We start from the raw sequence: 19,085 nt of genomic DNA on the forward strand, positions 1-19,085 counted from the left end.
GGGGATCGTACCCACTACCCTGGCGTTACAAGCGCCATGCTCTACCAATTGAGGTACAGAGGACCTCAGTAAGGTGAGGCCGGGTGCTGCAGACTGTTCTAGTGCCCTCGCCAATTCGTTGATATATATGTTGAAGAGGGTGGGGCTTAAACTGCATCCCTGTCTCACCCCATGGCCCTGTGGAAAGAAGTGTGTGTGTTCTTTGCCAATTTTTAACGCACACTTGTTGTTTGTGTACATGGATTTTATAATGTATGTTTTTCCCCCAACACCACTTTCCATCAATTTGTATAGCAGACCGTCATGCCAAATTGAGTCAAAAGCTTTTTTGAAATCAACAAAGCATGAGAAGACTTTGCCTTTGTTTTGGTTTGTATGTTTGTCAATTAGGGTGTGCAGGGTGAATACGTGGTCTGTCGTACGGTAATTTGGTAAAAAGCCAATTTGACATTTGCTCAGTACATTGTTTTCACTGAGGAAATGTACGCTCTCCCTCTGTCTCTCTCGCTGTCACCCTCTTTCCTGACCCTCCCTCTCTCTCCCTCTCTGTGTCCCTCCCTCTCTTACCCTCTCTATGCCCAACCCACCCCCAGAGTTGCGTGGAGAGGTAGATGAGGTGCTCCCCACCCTGAGGGAGCAGAGTGTAAGTGTGTTCGTGCTGGGTCAGGGTGTGGAGGAGGCAGAGTGTGTGATGGAGGGCATGAAGACTCTGAGCAGCAGCAGGATACAGCAGGCCTCAGATCAACCTCTGGACCCACAGCTCAGGTCAAAGGTCACCTTAAAGAGCCCCGCCCTCTACATCTATACCTCCGGAACTACAGGTAAGCCGAGCCAAACCAAGATGCACTGGACTGGCCTGGTTATGCATCCACCATTGTTGCTGGAACCGTGCTAGAAAGAACAATTTTTAAAATAAAATGTCCAGACCAATACGGTATTGCTCTGGTCAGCCCTGTAGTGTGAATTAGACAGAAGACTACTGATGTTTATGCCAGACAGGTAAATTATCTTAGATAGCACGACTCTGATTGGTCAAAGAATAAGATACCATTTTAGATTCACATCAGGCCTGATCCTCTGTTTCCTGCCCTTCCTGGTGTCTCGTCCTCAGGTCTGCCGAAGGCTGCAGTGATCACCCAGGAGAGGCTGTCCATGGCCTCCTCTCTGCAGGCCATCTCAGGTGTGGCCTCTGATGACGTCATCTACATCTACCTGCCCCTCTACCACACCGCCGGCTTCATGATGGGCCTGACTGGAGCCATAGAGAGAGGTACTGTACTGTACGGCACAGTTGGTAAGAGTGTTGTTCTGGCAGCGGCCAGGTCGTGTGTTCAATTCCTGCATGGATAACATTAACCTGATAGTAGTGCAGTATATGGGATAAAGAGGTAAAGAGGTGTGAAGAGCTGAACTGCTTCAGAACTGCTTCAGAACTGGTTCAGAACTGCTTCAGAACTGGTTCAGAACTGCTTCAGAACTTCTTCAGAACTGCTTCAGAACTGCTTCAGAATTGGTTCCATGTCATCTCTAGCAATTACAATAACTACATTCAAATGGAGAGAAAGAAAGTAATAATTTTGATTCTGTATAAAAATTCCTCTGAAAGCCCCCTGACTTTGTACTGATGATGAAGATAAAAAAATACAAATGTATCTGAATATTATTACATATTATTACATATTATTACATATTATTACACGTTACATATTATTACATATTATTACACGTTACATATTATTACATATTATTACATATTATTACACGTTACATATTATTACATATTATTACATATTATTACACGTTACATATTATTACATATTATTACACGTTACATATTATTACATATTATTACATGTTACATATTATTACATGTTACATATTATTACATATTATTACACGTTACATATTATTACATATTATTACACGTTACATATTATTACATATTATTACACGTTACATATTATTACATATTATTACACGTTACATATTATTACATATTATTACACATTACATATTATTACATATTATTACACGTTACATATTATTACATATTACTACATATTATTACACGTTACATATTATTACATATTATTACATATTATTACACGTTACATATTATTACATATTATTACATATTATTACATTTACATTTACATTTACGTCATTTAGCAGACGCTCTTATCCAGAGCGACTTACAAATAGGTGCATTCACCTTATAGCCAGTGGGATAACCACTTTACAATGTTAATTTTTTTGGGGGGGGGGTAAAGGGGGGGGGGTAGAAGGATTACTTTATCCTATCCCAGGTATTCCTTAAAGAGGTGGGGTTTCAAATGTCTCCGGAAGGTGGTGAGTGACTCCGCTGTCCTGGCGTCGTGAGGGAGCTTGTTCCACCATTGGGGTGCCAGAGCAGCGAACAGTTTTGACTGGGCTGAGCGGGAACTATGCTTCCACAGAGATAGGGGAGCCAGCAGGCCAGAGGTGGATGAACGCAATGCCCTCGTTTGGGTGTAGGGACTGATCAGAGCCTGAAGGTACGGAGGTGCCGTTCCCCTCACAGCTCCGTAGGCAAGCACCATGGTCTTGTAGCAGATGCGAGCTTCAACTGGAAGCCAGTGGAGTGTGCGGAGGAGCGGGGTGACGTGAGAGAACTTGGGAAGGTTGAACACCAGACGGGCTGCGGCATTCTGGATGAGTTGTAGGGGTTTAATGGCACAGGCAGGGAGCCCAGCCAACAGCGAGTTGCAGTAATCCAGACGGGAGATGACAAGTGCCTGGATTAGGACCTGTGCCGCTTCCTGTGTAAGGCAGGGTCGTACTCTCCGAATGTTGTAGAGCATGAACCTACAGGATCGGGTCACCGCCTTGATGTTAGCGGAGAACGACAGGGTGTTGTCCAGGGTCACGCCAAGGCTCTTCACACTCTGGGAGGAGGACACAACGGAGTTGTCAACCGTGATGGCGAGATCATGGAACAGGCAGTCCTTCCCCGGGAGGAAGAGCAGCTCCGTCTTGCCAAGGTTCAGCTTGAGGTGGTGATCCGTCATCCATACTGATATGTCTGCCAGACATGCAGAGATGCGATTCGCCACCTGGTTATCAGAAGGGGGAAAGGAGAAGATTAGTTGTGTGTCGTCAGCGTAGCAATGATAGGAGAGGCCATGTGAGGATATGACAGAGCCAAGTGACTTGGTGTATAGCGAGAATAGGAGAGGGCCTAGAACTGAGCCCTGGGGGACACCAGTGGTGAGAGCACGTGGTGCGGAGACAGCTTCTCGCCACGCCACTTGGTAGGAGCGACCGGTCAGGTAGGACGCAATCCAAGAGTGAGCCGCGCCGGAGATGCCCAGCTCGGAGAGGGTGGAGAGGAGGATCTGATGGTTCACAGTATCAAAGGCAGCAGACAGGTCTAGAAGGACAAGAGCAGAGGAGAGAGAGTTAGCTTTAGCAGTGCGGAGAGCCTCCGTGACACAGAGAAGAGCAGTCTCAGTTGAATGACCAGTCTTGAAACCTGACTGGTTTGGATCAAGAAGGTCATTCTGAGAGAGATAGCAAAAGAGTTGGCTAAAGACGGCACGCTCAATAGTTTTGGAGAGAAAAGAAAGAAGGGATACTGGTCTGTAGTTGTTGACATCAGAGGGATCGAGTGTTGGTTTTTTGAGAAGGGGTGCAACTCTCGCTCTCTTGAAGACGGAAGGGACATAGCCAGCGGTCAAGGATGAGTTGATCAGCGAGGTGAGGTAAGGGAGAAGGTCACCGGAGATGGTCTGGAGAAGAGAGGAGGGGATAGGGTCAAGCGGGCAGGTTGTTGGGCGGCCTGCTGTCACAAGTCGCAAGATTTTATCTGGAGAGAGAGGGGAGAAAGAAGTTATTATTATTACACGTTACACGTTATTACATATTATTACACGTTACATATTATTACATATTATTACACGTTACATATTATTACACGTTACATATTATTACACGTTACATATTATTACACGTTACATATTATTACATATTATTACGCGTTACATATTATTACATATTATTACACGTTACATATTATTACATATTATTACACGTTACATATTATTACATATTATTACACGTTACATATTATTACATATTATTACACATTGCATATTATTACACATTACATATTATTACATATTATTACACATTACATATTACAAATTATTACACGTTACATATTATTACATATTATTACAAATTGTTACATATTATTACACATTACATATTACATATTATTACATATTATTACATATTATTACATATTGTTACACATTACGCAGTGCTAGCTGTGCCACTAGAGATCCTGGTTCGAATCCAGGCTCTGTCGTAGCCGGCCGTGACCGGGAGACCCATGGGGCGGGGCACAATTGGCCCAGCGTCGTCCAGGGTAGGGGAGGGAATGGCCGGCAGGGATGTAGCTCAGTTGGTAGAGCATGGCGTTTGCAACGGAAGGGTTGTGGGTTCGATTCCCACGGGGGGCCAGTATAAAAATAAATAATGTATGCACTCACTAACTGTAAGTCGCTCTGGATAAGAGCGTCTGCTAAATGACTAAAATGTAAAAATGTAAAATTACACGTTACATACTATTACACGTTACATATTATTATACGTTACATATTATTATACGTTACATATTATTACATATTATTACACGTTACATTATTACATATAATTACACATTACATATTATTACACGTTACATATTATTACATATTATTACACGTTACATATTATTACACGTTACATATTATTACACGTTACATATTATTACATGTTACATTATTACATATTATTACACATTACATATTATTACACGTTACATATTATTACACGTTACATATTATTACACGTTACATATTATTACATATTATTACACGTTACATTATTACATATTATTACACGTGACATATTATTACACGTTACATATTATTACATATTATTACACGTTACATATTAATACATGTTACATACTATTACACGTTACATACTATTACACGGTACATATTATTACACGTTACATACTATTACACGTTACATATTATTACACGTTACATATTATTACATATTATTACACATTACATTATTACATATTATTACATGTTACATATTATTACATATTATTACACATTACATTATTACATATTATTACACGTTACATGTTATTACACGTTACATTATTACATATTATTACACGTTACATATTATTACATGTTACATATTATTACACGTTACGTATTATTACACATTATTACACGTTATATATTAATAAATGTTACATACTATTACACGTTACATACGATTACACGGTACATACTGTTACATATTATTACACGTTACATATTATTACACATTACATTATTACATATTATTACATGTTACATATTATTACACGTTACATTATTACATATTATCACACGTTACATATTATTACACGTTACATATTATTACACGTTACATATTAATACACGTTACATATTATTACACGTTACATATTAATACACATTATATATTATTACACGTTACATATTATTACACGTTACATTATTACATATTATTACACGTTACATATTATTACATGTTACATATTACATATTATTACACGTTACATATTATTACACGTTACATATTATTACACATTACATATTATTACACGTTACATTATTACATATTATTACATGTTACATATTAATACACGTTACATATTATTACATGTTACATATTAATACACGTTACATATTATTACACGTTACATATTATTACATATTAATACACGTTACATATTATTACACGTCACATATTATTACACATGACATATTATTACACGTTACATATTATTACAAGTTACATATTATTACACGTTACATATTAATACACGTTATATATTATTACACATGACATATTATTACATATTATTACACGTTACATTATTACATATTATTACACGTGACATATTATTACACTTTACATATTATTACATATTATTACACGTTACATATTAATACATGTTACATATTATTACATATTATTACACATTACATTATTACATATTATTACACGTTACATATTATTACACGTTACATTATTACATATTATTACACGTTACATATTATTACATGTTACATATTATTACACGTTACGTATTATTACACTTTATTACACGTTACATATTAATACATGTTACATACTATTACACGTTACATACTATTACACGGTACATACTATTACACGTTACATATTATTACACGTTACATATTATTACACATTACATTATTACATATTATTACTTGTTACATATTATTACACGTTACATTATTACATATTATCACACGTTACATATTATTACACGTTACATATTATTACACGTTACATATTAATACACATTACATTATTACATATTATTACACGTTACATATTATTACATGTTACATATTACATATTATTACACGTTACTTATTATTACACGTTACATATTATTACACGTTACATATTATTACACGTTACATTATTACATATTATTACACGTTACATATTAATACACGTTACATATTATTACATGTTACATATTAATACACGTTACATATTATTACACGTTACATATTATTACATATTAATACACGTTACATATTAATACACGTTACATATTATTACATGTTACATATTATTACACGTTACATATTATTACACGTTACATATTATTACACGTTACATATTATTACACGTTACATATTATTTCAGCGCCGTCACGTGTAATAAAGTTGTTATGATGTTGACCAGGGTTTACTAAGGGTTGTTTAGTGTAATGTCTCTTTACTCGGGGCATTGGACGAGAGGTGACTTGGCTCTGAGTGGATTTCTAGTGTTTCAAACCAAAGTCCCTGGGCGCCTTCCAAATTACATGCTATTACCTTTATAGTGCACTAATGTTTTTTTTGTCCATGGCCCAATTATTCAAAATTGCACCCTATTCCCTATATAGTGCACTACTTTTGACCAGAGCCCTATGGGGAAATAGGGTGTCATTTGGGACGCGGCCAGAGTGTCTTCTCTATGGGGCTCTGGTTAAAAGTAGTGCACTTTATAGGGAATAGGGCGCCATTTGGGATACTACCCCCAGAGTTCAAAGCTGTTTATGTCAATAATTTCCTTAGACGATAAAATCAACCAGGAAAACTCCTAGGCCTTAGTGGTGCTGTAGCCTTTAACTAGGGCCCAGAGTTATTCCTTCCTGGTTCAGTCACATGGTCAGGAACAACTCCTGGCCCTAACCAGAACCATTCAGACGGGACTGTGCGTTAGTTAATTAGGTAATAATTTAGTCAGTCAGTGAGTTAGTTAGTTAGGTAACCATTTAGTCAGTCAGTGAGTTAGTTAGTTACGTAATCATTTAGTCAGTCAGTCAGAGAGTTAGTTAGGTAATCATTTAGTCAGTCAATCAGTGAGTTAGTTAGGTAATCATTAGCAGTCAGTCAGTTAGTTAGTTTGTTTGTCCATGAGGTTGTGAGCTCTGTTGAATGTTGGTGCTTTACCTTCTCCTCTCAGGCAACACCATTGTCCTGAGGCGTAAATTCTCTGCCTCTAATTTCTGGGATGACTGCAGGAAATACAACGTGACAGTGATCCAGTACATAGGAGAGATCATGAGGTACCTCTGTAATGCACCCAAGGTACTGCAACACATGCCTCCTGTTAGTTTGATCATTCAGAGGATTAAAGACCAAATAGAAATGGTCGGATTTAGTATTGTCATTCTATCATTAATGAATGTAAACCAAATACCTGTACATCCTCTCACCTCTCCTCTTCTCTCCTCAACCTCTCCCCTCTCCTCACCTCTCCGTTCTCCTCACTTCTCCTCACCTCTCCCCTCTCCTCACTTCTCCCCTCTCCCCTCTCCTCTCTCCTCACCTCTCCCCTCTCCTCACCTCTCCTCTCCCCTCTCCTCACTTTTCCTCTCCTCTCCTCTCCTCTCCTCTCCTCTCCTCTCCTCTCCTCTCCTCTCCTCTCCTCTCCTCTCCTCTCCTCTCCTCTCCTCTCCTCTCCTCTCCTCTCCTCTCCTATCCTCTCCTCTCCTCTCCTCTCCTCTCCTCCTCAGAAAGATAATGACAGGCATCACAAGGTACGTCTGGCCCTGGGTAACGGGCTTAGAGCAGACACCTGGTCAGAGTTCCTGCAGCGTTTCGGTGACATCCGTGTCTGTGAATGCTACGGCGCCACCGAGGGAAATGGCGGCTTCATCAACTACATCGGGAAAGTCGGCGCGATCGGCAAAGAGCACTTCCTTCACAAAGTGAGACTACTGTCTGGGACAATAATGGCTGCAGTGTCCCAAATGGCACCCTATTCCCTATATAGTGCACTACTTTTGACTAGGGCCCATAGGGCTCTGATTAAATGTAGTGCACGATATAGGGAATAGGGTGCCATTGGGATGCAACCACTGAGCTTATGAGAAAGACTATTATATTTTCTATTCCTGACAGTCTATGTGAGATGTATTAGGTCGGTGTGATGAAGTGTCAGGACACTGTTCTGTATGGAAACACAAGAAGAAGTAGAACATCTTTTCTGGTGGCACTATGACATCATTGTTATTAGATACTCGTATTACATAGGTGTTACGTACTAATTACACTACATACAAACATTACACTACATACATACATTATACTACATACATACATTATACTACATACAGTTGAAGTCTGAAGTTTACATACACCTTAGCCAAATACATTTAAACTCGGTTTTTCACAATTCCTGACATTTAATCCTAGTAAAAATTCCCTGTCTTAGGTCAGTTAGGATCACCACTTTATTTTAAGAATGGTGAAATGTCAGAATAATAGTTTGAGAAACAGGCGCCTTACAGGTCCTCAATTGGCAGCTTCATTAAATAGTACTCACAAAACACCAGTCTCAACGTCAACAGTGAAGAGGCGACTCCGGGATGCTGACCTTCTAGGCAGAGTTGCAAAGAAAAAGCCATATCTCAGACTGACCAATCTTTTATTTTTATTGGCCAGTCTGAGATATGGCTTTTTCTTTGCAACTCTGCCTAGAAGGTCAGCATCCCAGAGTCGCCTCTTCACTGTTGACATTGAGACTGGTGTTTTGCGGGTACTATTTAATGAAGCTGCCATTTGAGGACCTGTGAGGTGTCTGTTTCTCAAACTAGACACTCTAATGTATTTGTCCTTTGCTCAGCTGTGCACCGGGGCCTCCCACTCCTCTTTCTATTCTGGTTAGAGCCAGTTTGCGCTGTTCTGTGAAGGGAGTAGTACACAGCGTTGTACGAGATCTTCAGTTTCTTGGCAATTTCTCGCATGGAATAGCCTTCATTTCTCAGAACAAGAATAGACTGACGAGTTTCAGAAGAAAGTTATTTGTTTCTGGCCATTTTGAGCCTGTAATCGAACACACAATTGCTGATGCTCCAGATACTCAACTAGTCTCAAGAAGGCCAGTTTTATTGCTTCTTTAATCAGCACAACAGTTTTCAGCTGTGCTAACATAATTGCAAAAGGGTTTTCTAATGATCAATTAGCCTTTTAAAATGATGAACTTGGATTAGCAAACACAACGTGCCATTGGAACACAGGACTGATGGTTGCTGATAATGGGCCTCTGTACGCCTATGTAGATATTCCATAAAAAATCAGCCGTTTCCAGCTACAATAGCCATTTACAACATTAACAATGTCTACACTATATTTCTACTCTTTTTTATATTGTAGAATAATAGTGAAGACATTAAAACTATGAAATAACACATATGGAAACATGTAGTAACCAAAAAAGTGGTATGTAGTAACCAAACATGTAGTAACCAAATCAACATATATTTTACAGTCTTGAAGGAGTTCCCACATATGCTGAGCACTTGTCGGCTCCTTTTCCTTCACTCTGTGGTCCGACTCATCCCAAACCATCTCAATTGGGTTGAGGTCGGGGGATTGTGGAGGCCAGGTCATCTGATGCAGCACTCCATCACTCTCCTTCTTGGTAAAATAGCCTTTACACAGCCTGGAGGTGTGTTGGGTCATTGTCCTGTTGAAAAACAAATGATAGTCCCACTAAGCTCAAAGCAGATGGGATGGCGTATCACTGCAGAATGCTGTGGTAGCCATGCGGGTTAAGTGTGCCTTGAATTCTAAATAAATCACAGACAGTGTCACCAGCAAAGCACCCCCACACCATACCACCTCCTCCTCCATGCTTTTCGGTGGGAACTACACATGCGGAGATCATCCGTTCACCCACACCGCGTCTCACAAAGACACGGCTGTTGGAACCAAAAATCTCAAATTTGGACTCCAGACACATTTCCACCAGTCTAATGTCCATTGCTCGTGTTTCTTGGCGAAGCAAGTCTCTTCTTCTTATTGGTGTCCTTTAGTAGTGGTTTCTTTGTAGCAATTCGACCATGAAGGCCTGATTCACACAGTCTCCTCTGAACAGTTGATGTTGAGATGTGTCTGTTACTTGAACTCTGTGAAGCATTTATTTGGCCTGCAATTTCTGAGGCTGGTAAGTCTAATGAACTTATCCTCTGCAGCAGAGGTAACTCTGGGTCTTCCATTCCTGTGGCGGACCTCATGAGAGCCAGTTTCATCATAGCGCTTGATGGTTTTTGCGACTGCACTTGAAGAAACTTTTAAAGTTCTTGAAATGTTCCGGATTGACTGACCTTCATGTCTTAAAGTAATGATGGACTGTCGTTTCTCTTTGCTTATTTGAGCTGTTCTTGCCATAATATGGACTTGGTCTTTTACCAAATAGGGCTATCTTCTGTATACCCCCCCCCCCCCCCCACCTTGTCACAACACAACTGATTGGCTCAAACGCATTAAGAAGGAAATAAATTCCACAAATTAACTTTTAAGAAGGCACACCTGTTAAATGAAATGCATTCCAGGTGACTACCTCATGAAGCTGGTTGAGAGAATGCCAAGAGTGTGCAAAGCTGTCATCAAGGCAAAGTGTGGCGATTTGAAGAAACTCAAATATAAAGAAACTCAAGTGCTCAGCATATGTGGGAACTCCTTAAAGACTGTAAAATATATGTTGATTTGTTTAACACTTTTTTTGGTTACTACATGATTCCATATGTGTTATTTCATAGTTTTGATGTCTTCGCTATTATTCTACATTGTAAAAAATAGTACAAATATAGAAAAACCCTTGAATGAGTAGGTGTTCTAAAATACATACATTACACTACATACATACATTACACTACTTACATACATACATTACACTACATACATTACACTACATACATACATTACACTACATACATACATTACACTACTTACATACATACATTACACTACATACATTACACTACATACATACATTACACTACATACATACATTACACTACTTACATACATACATTACACTACATACATACATTACACTGTAAATGTAAATTATACTACATACAAACATTACACCACATAGATACTGTGTGTCATTGTTTTCTGATGTTCTGTCTGTCTGTCTGTCTGTCTGTCTGTCTGTCTGTCTGTCTGTCTGTCTGTCTGTCTGTCTGTCTGTCTGTCTGTCTGTCTGTCTGTCTGTCTGTCTGTCTGTCTGTCTGTCTGTCTGTCTGTCTGTCTGTTTGTTGTTGTCTGTCTGTTTGTTGTTGTCTGTCTGTTTGTTTCTGTCTGTTTGTTGTTGTCTGTCTGTTTGTTGTTGTCTGTCTGTTTGTTATTGTTTGTCTGTTTGTTGTCTGTCTGTCTGTTTGTTGTTGTCTGTCTGTTTGTTTGTTTATGTGTGCTTGCAGGCAAGCTTCTCATACGCTCTGATTCAGTATGACACAGAGAGAGAGGAACCTGTCAAAGACTCTAGAGGTTTCTGTATCAAAGTCCCTAAAGGTGAGAACACACACACACATATTCACACACACATATTCACACACACACACACACACACACATACACACACACACACAATTACTTGTTGTTTTGGTCCTCAGGAGAAACTGGTCTACTGGTTTCCAAGATTAGCGCGCGGGCTCCGTTCAATGGCTATGCTAATAACCAGCAGCAGACAGACAGGAAGAAGCTGACAGATGTGTTTGTTAAGGGAGATCTGTACTTCAACAGTGGAGACCTGCTGAGGATCGACCACCAGGGATTTGTTTACTTCATGGACCGCATCGGAGACACCTTCAGGTCAGAATGCTGTTTTAGTTTAGTAGTTGTCAAACAAAATGTTTAATAATGAGCTGGGTTTAATACGATGTGTTGTCCTGTCCTGTGAATCACCTACCGGTTGAGTTATGAGCTTGGTTTCTCTTGGTTTCTTGCTTCTTGGAAGTGTTTCCAGTCTGCCTCTGCTTCTGCTTGCTCTTTGGGTTCTAGGCCAGGTTACTTACTGAATTAATCTGATATGAGTTGACGTCCAGGTGGAAAGGAGAGAACGTGGCCACCACAGAGGTGACTGAGCACCTGATCATGGTGGAATGTATCGAAGAAGCCAACGTCTACGGTGTCAAGGTTCCAGGTGATTTTGCATTTGAGTAATATAGATATGCAAGATATTTGAATAGACATATATTTTTAAATAGCTATATATACAGCTGTGGAAAAAATTAAGAGACCACTGCAAAATTATCTGTTTCTCTGGTTTTACTAGTTATAGGTATGTGTTTGGGTAAAAATAAAATTTTTGTTTTATTCTATAAACTACTGACAACATTTCTCCCAAATTCCAAATAAAAATATTGTCATTTAGAGCATTTATTTTATTTATTTACATTTATTTTCAGAAAATGACAACTGGTCAAAATAACAACAAATATGCAGTGTTGTCAGACCTCGAATAATGCAAAGAAAATAAGTTCATGTTCATTTTTAAACAACACAATACTAATGTTTTAACTAAGGAAGAGTTCAGAAATCAATATTTGGTGGAATAACCCTGATTTTCAATCACAGCTTTCATGCGTCTTGGCATGCTCTCCACCAGTCTTTCACATTGATGTTGGGTGACTTTATGCCACTCCTGGCGCAAAAATTCAAGCAGCTCGGCTTTGTTTGATGGCTTGTGACCATCCAGCTTCCTCTTGATCACATTCCAGAAGTTTTCAATGGGGTTCAGGTCTGGAGATTGGGCTGGCCATGACAGGGTCTTGATCTGGTGGTCCTCCATCCACACCTTGATTGACCTGGCTGTGTGGCATGGCGCATTGTCCTTCTGGAAAAACCAATCCTCAGAGTTGGGGAACAATGTCAGAGCAAAAGGAAGCAAGTTTTCTTCCAGGACAACTTTGTACGTGGCTTGATTCATGCGTCCTTCACAAAAACAAATCTGCCCGATTCCAGCCTTGCTGAAGCACCCCCAGATCATCACCGATCCTCCACCAAATTTCACAGTGGGTGCGAGATGCTGTGGCTTGTAGGCCTCTCCAGGTCTCTGTCTAACCATTAGACGACCAGGTGTTGGTCAAAGCTGAAAATTGGACTCATCAGAGAAGATGAACTTACTCCAGTCCTCTACGGTCCAATCCTCATGGTATTTTGCAAACCTCAGCCTGGCTCTTCTTTGCTTCTCATTGATGAAGGGCTTTTTTTCTAGCTTTGCACGACTTCAGCCCTGCCCCATAGGAGCCTGTTTCGAACCGTCCTCGCCGTGCACTTCACCCCAGCTGCCGTTTGCCATTCTTTTTGTAGGTCACTTGATGTCATCCTACGGTTGTTGAGTGACATTCGAATGAGTTGGCGGTCATCCCGGTCAGTAGAGAGTCGTTTTCGCCCTCTGCCGGTCTGTAGCTTTGTTGTCCCCAATGTCTGCTGCTTGACCTTGTTCTTATGAACCGCCGTCTTTGAAATTTTAAGGATGGAAGCAACCTGACGCTCACTGTATCCCTCTGCCAGTAAAGCCAGAATTGAACTCTTCTTTTCCTCACTCAAAACTTTCCTTTTCAACTCTTTTGTCATGGTCAATAGTTATTTTTGTATTAATATTACTTTTGAGGTACTATTAGCACTGTTTTTACCATCAAGCTGGTCCTATTGCAAGAGGATAGTGATGACCACAGCAGTGGTTTTTCTACTTTTCCTCATTAAAAAATATTTGGTTCAGGTGATCACCTAATCAGTACCTAATTCAGTAGAATGAGGTGTGCCTGTGTTGGAATTCAACAGACACTGGAATGGAATGGCTGTCATACATGTAGAGATGCTGATTTAAGAAAAAGCTGAATATATATTGAGGTGAGAGCATTGGAAATGCTTTTGGCGGTTGACCTGCTTCTGTTTTGTGGGTGGCACTGTGTGCTCTTTTCGATGGATAGGTCCTGGCCTCTCGGGGCCCTAGGGATCCGGCGGGACGTGGGTGGTATACCGATCACTGGGATGACGGCCCAACTTGGGACGGGGAGGGGCTTTAGCGGGGGAATTAGTGGAGAACAATTGGAGGGTTACTTAGTAGCAATGCAAATATCATGGTACAGCTATATGGACACTCAATCACTATGGTACTTTTTATTGGTAAATGTACAAACATATATAATGATAAATAGTTTTGAAACTTGTATCTCATTATGGTGTATGGTGAAATAAGTATAGCCAGTTATAATTGTAATGGCTTAGCAGATAATAACAAAAGAATAACAATATTTACATGGCTCAAAGAGAAGGAATATAATATCTATTGTTTACAGGAAACTCATTCAACAATTCTAGATGAATTTGCTTGGAAAAAGGAATGGGGGGGCTAAATATACTTCTCCCATAGGCAAAGAAACTCAAAAGTGGTGATGATATTAATTAACAGTAATTTCGATCCGAATGTGCAAATTGTCCAAACAGATACGCAAGGTAGATGGATTATTTTAAATATGTTATTGGACCATAAACAGATATGGCTCATTAACCTTTACGGACCAAATAATGATGATCCACACTTCTTTGACAATATATATAATAAATTATCAACCCTGCAAGCAATTCAATACTCTATTATTATGGTGGGAGATTATAATACCGTTTTAAATAGCTCAATGGACCGTAAAGGAAATCACACTACAAACAATCACCCTCATGCTCTTAAGGAAATCATGAATGTCTTGGATACATTAGAACTAGTGGATATATGGAGGCTTAAATATCCTGATCTAGTGAGATATACATGGCGGAGACTCAATCAAGCTAGTCGTCTTGACTTCTTTCTTATGTCATTCTTGTTGGCACCAAAAGTTTTAAAAGTGTTGATAGGGGACAGAATGCGGTCGGACCATCATATAATTGGCATATACATTATTCTTACTGAATTTCCACGTGGGCGAGGATATTGGAAATTTAATCAAAGCCTATTGGATGATAACTTGTTCTTAACTAGGACAGAGGAATTCATAACTGATTTTTTCCGACATAACATAGGTACAGAAAATCCCCTTATTGTATGGGACACCTTTAAATGTGCCTTTAGAGGCCATGCAATTCAGTACTCATCTCGAAAACAAAAGCAATTTAGGTCAAAAGAGTCCATACTAACAAAGGAAATAGAAGGTCTAAAAGAATAGATAGATAGCAATAAAAACTGTAACATAGAGGCTCAGAATAAATTAGAGGAAAAACAAAAATAAATGGAGAAACTTATTCAAGAAAGATCAAGTGTAATATATTATAAAAAATAAAGCAAACTGGATGGATTATGGGGAAAAATGCACCAAATTCTTTTTTTAATCTTCAGCATAGGAATGCTACCAAAAATAATTTACTGAAACTGGTTACAAATGACGGAGTCACCCATGATTCACTGAATGATATTTTGAAGGCGGAAACTAAGTACTTTAAGCATATGTTTTAATTTCAGTCGCCTCCATCTCCTCTAACTGAAGCTAATTGTAGAGATTTTTTTTTCTATTGATAATGTAAAATTAACAGCCATGCAGAAAGACTCATGTGAAGGTGAAATTACAGAGGAGGAACTTCTGGATGCAATTAAAGACTTTATGTCCGGGAAAACTCCAGGGTTGGATGGCATACCAGTCGAGGTATATCAAACCTTTTTTGATATACTCAGAGGATTGTTATTAGCATGTTTTAACCACTCCTATGTAAATGGTAGATTATCAGACACTCAAGAAGAAGGTCTGATTTCATTATTACTGAAACAGGATACAAGTGGAATATACAAAGATCCAGTCCATTTAAAAAATTGGCGGCCCCTTACACTTCAGTGTTGTGATGCAAAAATTCTAGCAAAATGTATAGCTCATAGAATTAATAAGGTATTGTTGGACATTATTTATTTTTTATTTATCCATCCAGTTTGCTTTATTTTTTATAATATATTACACTTGATCTTTCTTGAATAAGTTTCTCCATTTATTTTCATTCTAATCAGACATGTTTTTTACATGGAAGATACATTGGAGATAATATAAGGCAAGTACTGGAAACAATAGAACACTATGAAAAATCTGGGAAACCAGGCCTGCTATTCATAGCAGACTTCGAAAAGGCATTTGATAAAGTACGACTGGGGTTTATATATAAATGCCTGGAGCATTTCAATTTTGGAGAATCTCTTATAAAATGGGTTAAAATCATGTATAGTAACCCTAGGTGTAAAATAGTAAATAATAGCTATTTCTCACAAAGTTTTAAACTGTCAAGAGGAGTGAAACAAGGTTGTCCACTATCGGCATATCTATTTATTATGGCCATCGAGATGTTACCTATTAAAATCAGATCCAACAATAATATCAAAGGATTAGAAATCCAGGGCTTAAAAACAAAAGTGTCATTGTACGCTGATGATTCATGTTTTCTTTTAATTCCACAACTTGAATCCCTCCACAGCCTCATAGAGGATCTAGATACATTTTCTAACCTCTCTGGTACAACCAAATTAAGATAAATGTACTATATTACGTATTGGATCACTAAAAAATTAATATTTTACATTACCATGTAGTTTACCAATAAAATGGTCTGATGGTGATGTGGATATACTCGGAATACATATCCCAAATGAAATAAATGATCTCACTCCAATACATTTTAATAGAAAGTTAGCAAAAATAGATAAGATCTTGCTACCATGGAAAGGTAAATACCTGTCAATTTGTGGAAAAATCACCTTGAATAACTCTTTAGTATTATCCCAGTTTACCTATTTGCTTATGGTCTTGCCTACGCCTAGCGAACAGTTTTTTAAATTATATGAGAAAAATATATTCCATTTTATTTGGAATGGCAAGCCAGACAAAATTAAGCGGCCCTATTTATATAATGAATATGAATTCGGAGGACAGAAATTATTAATATTAAAGCATTAGACCTATCACTAAAAGCTTCAGTCATACAAAAGTTATACTTAAATCCGAACTGGTTCTCTAGCAAATTAGTAAGATTGTCTCACCCAATGTTCAAGAATGGCCTTTTTCCCTTTATTCAGATTACAACCTCACACTTTCAGTTATTTGAAAAGGAAATAATCTCCCAAATATCACTATTTCTAAAACAAGCCATAGAAAGTTGGTTGCAATTTCAATATATATATATAAATGCGAGGGGAAAAAAACATATGGGGGATTGGAAGTGATGCAGACAATTACATTGATGGAAGTTACAATCTATCTGCAATATTAAAGCTGATCTACCCCCTAAAATTTTTAAAAAATATATATATAGCAGACATTCTTATCTAGAGCGACTTACAGTCACCTCATTAAACATCTATCTTTTTTATATAATTATTTTATTCATTGAATTTTCTTAATATACACTACACACAATTGACATACTATATATAGTTACATAGAACAATACACACAACACACACACAACACACACACAACACACAAAGTCACATCATTGTGTATTTATTATCCCAGAGGGTTCTCCTCATGTTGGGTGTGAATCACCAGGACATTAGGGGAGAATCCCAAATCAATAGTAATGTCTGAAAGTTTCTCAAGGTTAGCTGGCTATCTTGGTGATCCTGCTTTGTGACCCCACAGGACACGAGGGGAGGATCGGGATGGCAGCTGTCAAACTGAAAGCTGACGTGGAGTTTGACAGCAAAGCCACGTTCCAGAACGTCAAGACGTCCCTGCCCAGCTACGCTAGACCACGCTTCATACGCATACAGGTAATCCTATGGGAATAATGTCCCAAATTACAATGATCATCATGATACCTTTCATTTGCAAAGCACTTAAAGCTACGATCTGGGATATGTTGAAGAGATTCCCTGATCCCAGATTGTACCTTTAAAGATTTGCTCAAAACGCTTAAGATTCATAAAACACACATTTGAACATCATTTATTTAATTTTCAAATCCCAGAATTCCCTGGCTGTGACTGGAACATTCAAGCAGATGAAGGCAAAGCTAGCCGAAGAGGGATTCAACCCATCCGTGATACAGGATCGATTATACTACCTGGAGGACAGTAAGGGCTACATCCCCATGACACAGGAGATTTATGACTCTATTTCTGATGGAAAGATACGGTTATGATTTTTTTTCGTTTTTTTTTTTCTAACTGTTAATCTTTTATTTTGAAATGAACTGTCAAATTATTAATCTGATGTACATTTTATTGTGATACTTTGAACCCCCCCCCCCCCCAAAAAAAGGGTTGTGTTTAAATGAAAGGGAGACAAATGCTTACGTCAAGGACCAACTTTTAAAATGTTGTGCATTTTATGACTAGAGAGAAACATTTGAAAATGAAAACTGAAAATGTTATGGAATGTTTGTAAATTCATAAATATATATTGATTTTGTAATAAATACTAAAGATATATCTATCTGAGATGTGTGGCTGTGTCACTTTAAAAATTAAATCTGAAATAATTGTTTTAATTTGAAGTCCCTCTTTCAAAATAAAAGTCCTCAGAGCGCTGCCATCTCTACACCCTGAAATCACAAAGGCGTTTGTGGTAAATATTTGGTAGGGAGACTACAGGGTCGTATTTATCTGGCACCAAATGGAAGAAAACGTATTGGACCAAGGTGGGACTACCTGAACTTCTACAATAAGAAACATTCATTTTCATTTTCCATTGCAAAACATTTTGCTACGGTGTGTCCTAA

General features: G+C 38.4%; 1 protein-coding gene across 1 annotated transcript; it reads left to right on the forward strand.

The window, feature by feature from the left end:
* Positions 1 to 556: 556 nt before the first annotated feature.
* On the forward strand, positions 557 to 18,804 carry LOC311121362 (long-chain fatty acid transport protein 2-like). Its single transcript, XM_084195858.1, has 9 exons — positions 557 to 821; positions 1,112 to 1,270; positions 7,564 to 7,688; positions 8,117 to 8,311; positions 11,813 to 11,903; positions 12,005 to 12,203; positions 12,437 to 12,534; positions 18,005 to 18,135; positions 18,333 to 18,804. Exons 1-9 carry the CDS (start codon positions 575 to 577, stop codon positions 18,504 to 18,506), a joined length of 1,419 nt encoding a protein of 472 aa, XP_084051984.1. The 5' UTR covers positions 557 to 574; the 3' UTR covers positions 18,507 to 18,804.
* The last annotated feature ends 281 nt before the right edge of the window (positions 18,805 to 19,085 follow it).

The sequence above is a fragment of the Coregonus lavaretus genome (assembly GCF_964263955.1).
Source record: "Coregonus lavaretus genome assembly, contig: HAP1_SCAFFOLD_2860, whole genome shotgun sequence".
NCBI lineage: Eukaryota > Metazoa > Chordata > Actinopteri > Salmoniformes > Salmonidae > Coregonus > Coregonus lavaretus.